Below are 10,337 nucleotides of genomic sequence, written 5' to 3'. Positions count from 1 at the left end.
TAGTGAGTCATTGTTAAACCTTCTTCAGTGCAAAGTACTCTACAAATCCAGTGGCTTTATCACAGTATTTGTTGTTTTCTATCTACTCTCTTCTCCCTGTCACCAAATAGCCTGCGAGTCCCCTGAGATTAGGGTGCTTTTTTTCACTTATTTTTGTATTCCTAGCACCTGGCACAAGACCCAACCTAAAACAAATAATCACTAGTACCTCACTTTGAGCTCAAAAGGAATAACCACAGTACACATATCCTGACTGCTTAATGGTTAAATTCTTCAACAAAATAAATTTATTTTCAGAAATAGCTCCTCCTTCAAAGTCTTCAGAATACCACTCACTGCTTAATATTTATAGTTGTGCTGGTTTGGAGTGGGATATGGCATCACATTCAGTGCTGATTCCAAAAGGGTGTCCTCCACCCAGATGACTGTCTGTAAACCTCCATTCTAGAAACAAACCAAGATAGCTGGGGTTAGAAAGATAAACATTAAAAACATTGAAGATAACAGCACAGAAATGGGGTGACAGGTCAAACAAAGGAAAACCTAGTCTCCTTCAATTGTCAAAGACAGGAAGAAGCAGGGCAAAAGAATTCACACATGAAGTCAGCAATGCAAAGAGAACTTCTTGAAGCCCTTCACTTCTGCTATAAGTACAGTATGTGTTTTAACTTCTCTAATGTGCCCAATTCCCTGAGTAAGGTCCATTTCCTCAATGTGAGCTCCAGAACCATGATCTTCTTTGCCTTCAATCCCCATATCCAGGCCTTGGGCAGGGCTGTAGGCACTACTCCAATACCAGAGGCTTCATCATGTGCTTTTCCACATGCATCTCTGACCTTAGTGCCTTCTGGTCACAAGTTGGCTCAGAGCTTCATGAGGTCCAGTGTGTTTTACAGCTGACTTGCCTGAAGTGCTGATTAGGATAATTCATGGAAACTGTGCATCCCTTTGCAACACAGAGCCTCTTTCTGAGAAGTGAACAACATTTCACCTTCCCAGAGAGCGTTCTCTATAATCTCTTCCAAATGTGAACCACCAAAGCTATTTGTAATTTCTATCAATTTGGCATATTCATCTTGAACCTCACATTAATTAAATTTCAGGAATAAAAAATTTCAGGACTATTACTCACGAGGGAGAAATCACTGTTAAAATAGAAAAACAGCCTAACCCGGTGGCTTATGCCTGTAATTCCAGCACTTAGGTAGGATAAGGCGGGAGGATCGCTTGAGCAGGGGAAGTGGAGACCAGCCTGGGTAACATAGTAAGACCTTGTCTCTCCAAAAAATAAGAAATTAGCAGGCATGGTGGTGCAAACCTGTAGAACCAGCTATTTGGGAGGCTGAGATGGGAGGATCACTTGAGCCCAGGAAGCTGAAGCGGCAGTGAGGTGGGATCACACTACTGTACTCCAGCCTGGATGATACAGCAAGATCCTGCTTCAAAAGGAAAAAAAAAAAAAAAAAAAAAAAGGAAAGAAAAATAGTAACAAAGTAATTTTAAAGTCCAGATTTCTCTCCTGAGTTTCACATGTGCAAATACAGGCTTTGGAGATTAGGGTTAGGAAGTGAGATCACGGTCTGGTGGACAGCTCTAGTGCGATTCCCATAGACAAAGCAAAAACATTTTCAAAATCAAACTCACCTCTCAAATCTGAGTATTCTTGGTTGACATTAGGTATCAAGCTTCACATAGTCATCCTAAAACCAACACCAACCTCGAAAAATTCCCCAAATGTCCCATTATTATACCTCCGAGCCTTTGCATATACGACACCACACACAGCAGTGAGCTATGATCAGCTATGAGCAAGGGTCAGAAGTCAGAAATACTTAAATCTCCTCGGGAAGTTTTTGTCTTTGTTTTGTTTGCGTTGGTTGAGGAACCTCAGTCAAACTCAAAAGCTTATTGAGTCAGTAAGTCAAAAAAGGTTTAAGGCTTTTTGACTATGCAAGAATCTCCCTGAAAAATTATCTGTTGGGTTTCCTACCTAAAAAGATGCTCTACCTTCTGCCAAGAAGTCACAAACACATCTAATCATCCTAAGAGCACAGTGGTACATCAAAGGCAAAGAAAGATAAATGGGTTGGTATTTTCCAGATTCAACTAAGGATATGTCCTTCCTCTCTCACCAATTGCTTCCAATGTCAAAATCTAATGTTTTATCTATAACACCAACAGCAACAAAACAACAACAAAAGGCTTGCTCATAAGAGGAAAATGTTTGAATTGCTAGTTTGCTCTAAGCCAACATAAACTACATTATATACTATATGGTTTTTAAATGGCTTTACCTTATGAGTTGCAAAATTACATTCTCAGAAGTAGATGTGATTTTAGAGCCTTAGAAACAATGCTGATGGAGTTACTTTTCAGTGATTTCTCACTTCAGTATTTCAAGGATGAAGTGTCAATTAAGGGATTAACTTTAACCATACTCTTCTTTCGATGGTATCTTCTGATGTAACAAAAGCCCTTTGGAATATATTTGCCACATAAATCACTGATGACACTTTCCTTTGGCATGTATTTTCTGGTGTTTAGTAAGATTAGAACTCCCACGGAAAGCTTTCCCACACTCTTCACACTCATATGGTTTCTCTCCAGTATGGATTCTCTGGTGATGAATAAGGGTTGAGATCTGGCTGAACGCTTTTCCACACTCTCCACACTCATAGGGCTTTTCTCCAGAGTGAATCCTCTGGTGATTAATAAGTGCTGAGTTCACATAGAAGGCCTTCCCACATTCCTTACACTCATACGGCTTTTCTCCTGTATGGATTCTCTGATGCTTGATGAGGGCTGAGCTCACACTGAAAGCTTTTCCACACTCATCACACGCATAAGGTTTCTCACCAGTATGGATTCTCTGGTGTTTGATAAGGTCTGAGCTCACACTAAATGCTTTGCCACACTCATTACATTCATAGGGTTTCTCTCCATTGTGGATTCTCTGATGTATAATCAGGTGTGCCCTTACACTGAAGGCTTTCTTACACTCATTACAAGTATAAGGTTTCTCACCAGTGTGGATTCTTTCATGCACAGTAAGGGTTGAGCGCACGCTAAAGGCTTTTCCACAGTGATCACACTCATAGGGTTTCTCTCCAGTGTGGATTCTCTGATGTCGAACAAGGCCTGAGCTCTGGGCAAACTTCTTTCCACAATCATTGCATTTATACCGTCTTTCTTCCATGCGCCTACCCTCATGCCTTTCTAACTGGTCCTCATACTGAGAGACTTTTTCATACTCAGGAGTCTGTAAAGTATCCCCATTATATATGCTAGGGACCTTCTGGTGTGGGTCCATCCTTAGAAAAACCTTCCCTTCAGCCCTTCAGAGTTGACACCTTGTTCACACCTCTGGCCTTGAATCCTAAAATAATAAAGAGACCTTTGAAATGTGCTTTATTCCTGTTGCTAAAGCAATATAATATGATATAGACTAGAGCTCTCAAACACGTTCAGTAATCCCAGGACACGCCAATCATATGGCACTCACATAAAATGTTTTCATTCAGCCTGTATCATGTCTCAGTAACATCAAAGAACTGCTGGAATGAATATCTGACTCAAACGGCTATTTAAATATATCTTCATGGCACACGCCTATCATCTCAGCTACTTGGGAAGCAAAGGCAGAAGGATCACTTGAGTCTGGGAGATTGAGGCTGCAGTGTGCTGTGATCACGCCACTACACTCCAACCTGGGCAACAGAGCAAGACCCTGTCTCAAAAAATATATATGCATAAATAAAATATCCTCTATAAAGGCATCTAAAACATACACATACAATCTGGAATATAAATAAATATAAAAATAATATATAGTTCCTACTTTTAAAGGCGAATCATATTTAATTAAATTGGAAAACAAGACAGAAACTCAAGAGATTTGCAGATAGAGCAGATGAAGGAGTATGGGAATAGAAATGGCAATAGAAACAAATTCAACTGATAAGAAGTTTGGAAAAATGACAATAACACCATTAACAGGTATGTTTTACCACCCACAGGAGTCCATACTACTTGAGATGGAAGAGAGACATGGGGACGAAAAAAGCTCTGTTCATTGCTATGCCACTACTAATTCTGCAGCTGTTGTTGCTATGATAAACAGTATCTCAGCAACAGGGATGCTTTGTCTCTGCTGGAATTGTGACAGAATAAACCCTTCACCTCTCCAAAGAAAATGGATGGCTGCTACTTTCTTGGGAACAAACCTAGTTTTGTGTCCAAACTTGATAAAATTTTTGCTTCCAACTCAAATTACACTAATTACCCCTCTCTGCTTTTTTCCACCTTACAAATTGTTTTATGTCTCGACAGTTATAAGTTAACAGTATGCACCCTTGATATGATGAGAATGGCACTTCAACTTTGTGGCCTTCCTCCCCAGAATGTATAACCTCAGTATAATAATGACAAAAACAGTTAAATCCCAATTGAATGATATTCTACAAAACAAACAAACAACAACATTACCAACAAAAACCAACACAAAGCAGAACTGAGGATCCAGACCAACAGAAAATAAGGTCTCCATACCTGCACCCCACTCTCGCAAATTTAGCCCTGTCAGAAAAGCAAGTCGGAGTCACTCCTCTAATTAGGAGTTTTAAGAGCCTCAGAGACAGCCAAGGACAGGACTCAAGACATCAGCCTGCCCCATCCATCCTCTCTCCCAGGGTTTCTGAGGGTCTACTCTGCCAGTGCAGAAGGGCCAGGCAGGAGATGGGGTAGTGAAGGGAAAGAAATATAAGAGGGAGGATGATGGAGAGGGAGGAAAAGGGAGGAAAGAGAAAAGAGGAGGAGTGTGAGAAAGTGGGTGGAAGAGGGGAGGGGTGGGGAAGGATGGAGGGAAAAGGCAGGCCTGAGGCGACCTGGCACAGTACATAGTTTCTCCCATCCTCCGAGGGTGTCCACCCCAGGGCATAAGCAAAACCCTAGAAGAAAGTCAAGAGGGAACTCACCTGAAAAACTGCGATTAGACTATCTGACCAAGCGACTGAGGACAGCTGTTGGCCTAGAAAGCTTGACTTTCACTTCCACAGATTGTGCGCCTGGGCATCTGGTCATCTACTCTAGGATCCTGGAGGCTTCCCTCTCAGTGGTTTGTGAGCTGGCCAGAATGGACCGTGTGAAGAAAGGATCGCTTACTCCAAGAAGGCATTTTATGCTTTTTATCTCATTTAATCCTACAGGGCAGACATTCAAGTCCTTCTCGCATATATATAAAAACTGAGAAGCAAATAAATTTTCCGAGGTCAGGCACCTGTTAAAACAGCCAAGATGAAATTTCAATCTAGGGCTTGCTTCCCAGATTAAGCCACTTTATGGCTCCTCAGGGGTTAGTACTCAGAGAGTAATCTCCAAATTAATTTGTAAATTCAACACTATTTCCATGAAAATATCAACTTTTTAGAAGATTTTAATGTTCACCTAGAAGACTAAACATGCAGGACTACCTGGGGAAACTGAGAAAGAAGGGTACTTATCCTAAAGAACTTACATATTACAAAGCCTTAATACTTAAAGTGTGTAGTACTCATGAAAATGGTACAGAAGGCTCAGAAATAGGCACATACATTTAGCATACAATAAAGGTAGCAAATAAGTTAAAAAAAAAAAGTGAACTCTTCAAATGCATGGTGAGAACTGGATAACCATCTGGAAAGATGGTAAATTAGATTTCTACCTTACTCTATAAACTAGGATATATTCCAAATAAACCAGTTTTAAATGTTATAAATGAAACCATAAAAGTACCGGAGGAAAACATGAGGTGAGTCCTTTATAACCTCAGAATAGAAAGGCCTTCCTCCTGGCCGGGCACAGTTGCTCACGCCTGTAATCCCAGAACTTTGGGAGGCCAAGGTGGGTGGATCACAAGGTCAGGAGTTTGAGACCAGCCTGACCAACAGGGTAAAACCCCGTCTCAACTAAAAATACAAAAATTAGCCGGGCGTGGTGGTGCATGCCTGTAATCCCAGCTACTCAGGAGGCTGAGGCAGGAGAATTGCTTGAACCCGGGAAGCGGAGGTTGCAGTGAGCAGAGATCGCACCACTGCACTCCAGCCTGGGTGACAGAGCGAGACTCCATCTCAAAAAAGAAACGACCCCCTCTATGAGACGATATCCAGAGGTCATTAATGAAAAGATTGATAAACTTGACCCACATAGAATAAAAACTCCTGTGAGGTAAAACAAACAAAAGCACTTTAAGTAAAGTCAAAGACAAAAAAATGGAAATACAGTTACAATTTCTATTTCTGAAAACTGGCAGCCAAAATGAAGCTCCTGAATGATAAAAAAAAAACGTGGAAATGGCAGATCTGAGCTGTATTCTCTCCTGCTCCAGTCTCACTCTGAACTTAATCAGACTCTGCTAAGCATTCACAACTCACTTATCCTGATCCTATCCTATAGCAGTTGTTTTAAAGTCTCCTCAGGTCCCTTACTTCCAGAATCCCCAGAAGACCACAAAACGCCAAGTTTAGCACAACTCTTCTGTAGAGGGAAGAGTCTGTCATTGACACCTCAGTGGCATATTCCTGGATGGCACTAGAGAATATCTTATTCTCCCTCTGCTTCCAGAGCTGGCATTTCTTGCCTACTTCCTGACTGTACCCAAGAGCTGGGACCAGAAAAAAAATAAACACATGAGTTTATGAAAGAATCGCTGTAGAAATGAATAAATCAGCAGAACAAGCTAATCCCAGGGAGGTAAGGAGAGTAAGAAATAATTACAACAAATACCTGGATAGCACTTCCTATGTAGCAGGTACTGTTCATGTAATCCTCATAACAACTCTAGACAGGTACTTCTACTATCCCCACTGACAGATGGCATATAGGCACAGAAAGATAAAATGACTTGGACAAAATCACAGTTAGTCTGGCTTCTGACTTACGTGCTTAAAAAGTAGGGGAAAAAAGGGAAGAATCCCTAAGGGACCAAAAGTTTTAAGATAACTTGATAGTATCTCTCCCCACCTGCTCTCTGGATTCACTCAATTCCTTGAAATCATCCAGCTTAGCCACTTCCCCAAGGAAAATCCTCCCTCCCTCCCCTGGTCAGTACTGCTCCCTCTCCCAGACCTGGTGTTCCTCAGATAGGATGATCAGGAACTGGCCTCAGCCACTGTCAACTGGACTGCTGGAGCCAGCTTACAGAATGCTGGCCTGTGGAGTTTTCTCATTAACAGAATCCTTGGAACCAGCGAAACCAACTCCTCTAAAGATGCAGTCAAGCGTCTTTTCCTGTAATTGAAGAGTCTTCAAGAACACTTCTGTAAAAGAAAAATTATTTTACTCAAAGAAAAAGCAAAGATTGCCATAGGTGTTACACTACTAAGGGTTTTGGGGGGAAAGAAGTGCAATGCTAAATAAGGAGCTATTTTGCAAAGGGCTCTCAGATCACATGCTGGGGCAGCAGGTCTGCAGTGGGAATCTTTCCCATTGCCTTTGAGCACTGGTTGGGATAGTGGAAGGGCTCATGAGAGAACAGCATTAAGGGTGCTGTAAGGTGGTCCTGGCGTGGATGGAGGTGACTGTTAAAGGGAAGGGTAGCCATTTACTGCCAAGCTGAAGTACAGAGAGAACGAATTCTGCATTCAAAATGAAATGTCACGGGGACAATTAAGTGGTAGAACAAGCCTCTCCTGAATTTAGAGCACCGAACACTTATTTCCAATTCTTTGCAATTTCCCCCTTTTGTTTGAAAAAGCTGAAGATCTGGTGGGCAGTGATACCAATTGGTACCAGAAGCACACTTGTAGTTGGTACTCAATGAAGTTCTGAAGACGGCAGTAAAGACCAGGGTTGTAACTGAAAGGGAAGTATCCCAACTCTGGGCCCCTGCAGCACTAAATCTCGAGGAAAAACCCTTTCCTGGAAGACTGCATTTGCATACAATCCCCACTGTCCCAGGAGGGGTTGCCTCTCCTGGGGTTCCTGCTCACATTCCACCCAGGCAGGCGCGGAGAGAGGAGGTCTGAGGGGTTGCAGCTGTGCAACACCCACCCAAGCGGCACCCAGATGCATACCAGCCTTTCTCTGCCTGTGCGCAGCAGCCAGCTCCGAGGCCTCGCCGCAGGGAGGAAGTCCCTCTCAGCACTTCCGGGGCGTGCCCCGGAAATCTCTGGGCGGGGCCTGGCTGCGCCCGAGTTTGCCAGAGAGGGGTTGAAACCTCAACCTGTCCAGGCTGTGGTACGGGCGGGGTCTAGACCGGGAGCGATTTGCTCTGGACCGTCGGCAATGCTATGACTTCCTACCTCACCTCTCCCGAAGGTTGTTTTTGCTTCCTGAGTTTTATCCAGGGCACGACCACCCGTGTATGTTGGAATTTAAAGATAGTACAGCTGGTGAAATATCTCGTGTGGGCCCTACAGGATCCCTTAAACCGACAAACGGGGCCACAGAAATCTGGTCTTATTAGTGATCTGAAAGCCAACCACTATATCCTGTGTGCTTTCTCAAAGATTAGAGACAAGAACCAAGAGCAATCTTTTCAAAACATGACTGCGATACTGTAAAATTTCTCCGGCTATTCAATTATTTATGAAAGAATTTAACTCAAAACACTGTAGTCAGTAAATATACTGGCTTGAATATAAAGCTGATAAAAGGAGTAATTCGTAAAACAAAACATTAGAGGTGGAGGCACAAAGTTTGAATCCATCTTATGGCAGAGCATGAATTAAGAATATACAAGGGTCACATCTGAGAGCATAACTAGGGGAGAATGGGCAAAGCCCCAGGAAACCTAACCAAGTGGCCTCTTTGAGCCTCCATTTACAGAATAATGGATTGGAACACTAAACTTAGCATTCTAGACTATGAATATTTAAATATGACAGAACAAGCAGTTATTTCTTTGGTGTATTACACATTTAAACTGATTTTCTAACTTGGGTTGAACTTTTGAGACCTCTTTCGCCCAGTGGCATAATCACAGCTCACTGCAAGGGCTCAAGGGATCCTCCCACCATATTCTTTTGAGCAGCTGGGACTACAGACGCATCCCACTACACCTGATTAATTTTTTTATTTTTTAAGTTTTTTTTTAGAGACAGTCTTGCTGTTGCTCAGGCTGCTCTTGAACTCCTGGCCTTAAGCAATCCTTCTGTCTTGGCCTACCAAAGTGCTGGGATTACAAGCATGAGCCACTGCACCCAGGGGTTGAACCTTTCTAAACCTGCTGGATTTACTACCACTGAACGGCAAAAGGAAGCTAGTGCTTCTAAAGGCCTACTTTTTAACGATTTAATTTAGGAAATCACATTTCCTCCTACATATTTGCCTTCCTAAATAGGATTAACACAGTATGTTAAAAACTATGTTAAAAACAAGTAAAGCTGGAATGGTTTTACTTGGCAAACTGACAATATTCTGGCTTGTGGTTTCCTTGGTGTGCTGGTAATTCCTGCCTAGTGGCTGTCCAAGGGACTGAGGGTCGTACGTTGACCTCAAGGATAAATCTTTGATGTTATAGCCCCTCTGCTAAAGAGACAGCCCCCAGCATTTTACCGTTGATGCTATAATGAATCAAGATGTGGAAGACTAAAACTAGTACTTCTGTAACACTTGTATGCTGAAACACTTGGCATAGAGATGATGGCAGGTCTGATGCTGAAAGCAACCTTAAAACATCAATAACTTTATTGTTTCTCAATACCCTGACATATGTTGCTGTGAATGCCAAACACTAAGTCTTCTTTTTCTTTTGTAGTCTTAAACACCACAAAATATGCACACACTTAGGATTCTCTTAAAGCTTGGAATAGCTACTTTTTCTAATTGTATTGCCAGTACTTCATATCTCTTTCTCCTATTTACCTTAAATATATCAAGTCTCGCAACCTCAGCATTAAGGATTTTGGGCCAGATAATTCTTTGTGGGGCGGGGGCAGGGGCAGGGGCAGGGGCAGGGCAATGTGGGGGGTGGGGTTGTCCTGTGCAAACATGATGCTTAGCAGCATCCCCAGCCTCTACCTACTAGATGGCCAGTAACATCCCAGCTGCCCACCAATGGTATGACCAAAAATGTCCCCAAACATTGCCAAATTTCTCCCAAAGAGAATCACTAATCTCATATACCAAAGCCTATTCTCAAGCACTTTTGGAATTATAACCTTAACACAATAGTCTTAGTGCTTATTTTCTTTCTTGACCAATAAGGCTGGCCAAATGGAAAGCTTCAGCTTTTTACACATAATTTCCTAAAGTTGAATTTTTTTGGCCTTACTCAGGTAGAGGCAGGTCCTGACATACTATACTAGCATATGAAAATAGGTCTGTACATTTTTGAGCACCCAAAGTGGTAAGACACATTC

General features: G+C 42.2%; 1 protein-coding gene across 4 annotated transcripts; it reads right to left on the bottom strand.

Annotated features, from left to right (window-relative positions):
• Window positions 1-264: 264 nt before the first annotated feature.
• LOC126953749 (zinc finger protein 3-like) lies at window positions 265-10,303 on the bottom strand. 4 transcript variants are annotated; one of them, XM_050789366.1, is made up of 6 exons: window positions 8,049-10,303; window positions 7,102-7,292; window positions 4,974-5,275; window positions 2,295-3,376; window positions 1,319-1,439; window positions 265-444 (listed from the first exon to the last, which is right to left on the bottom strand). In XM_050789366.1, exon 4 carries the CDS (start codon window positions 3,308-3,310, stop codon window positions 2,501-2,503), a length of 810 nt encoding a protein of 269 aa, XP_050645323.1. In that variant the 5' UTR covers window positions 3,311-3,376; window positions 4,974-5,275; window positions 7,102-7,292; window positions 8,049-10,303; the 3' UTR covers window positions 265-444; window positions 1,319-1,439; window positions 2,295-2,500. The 4 variants fall into 4 exon arrangements, with proteins under 4 accessions (XP_050645323.1, XP_050645324.1, XP_050645325.1 ...); XM_050789367.1 differs by having other exon boundaries at window positions 1,319-1,436; XM_050789368.1 differs by lacking the exon at window positions 4,974-5,275.
• Between the last annotated feature and the right edge of the window lie 34 nt (window positions 10,304-10,337).

The sequence above is a fragment of the Macaca thibetana genome, chromosome 4 (genome assembly GCF_024542745.1).
Source record: "Macaca thibetana thibetana isolate TM-01 chromosome 4, ASM2454274v1, whole genome shotgun sequence".
Lineage (NCBI taxonomy): Eukaryota > Metazoa > Chordata > Mammalia > Primates > Cercopithecidae > Macaca > Macaca thibetana.
This window is presented reverse-complemented; position numbering and strand designations above follow the sequence as displayed.

Coding starts and splice junctions, on each gene's coding strand:
- LOC126953749 (XM_050789366.1), bottom strand. CDS start 3,310: ATGGACCCACACCAGAAGGTCCCTAGCATATATAATGGGGATACTTTA.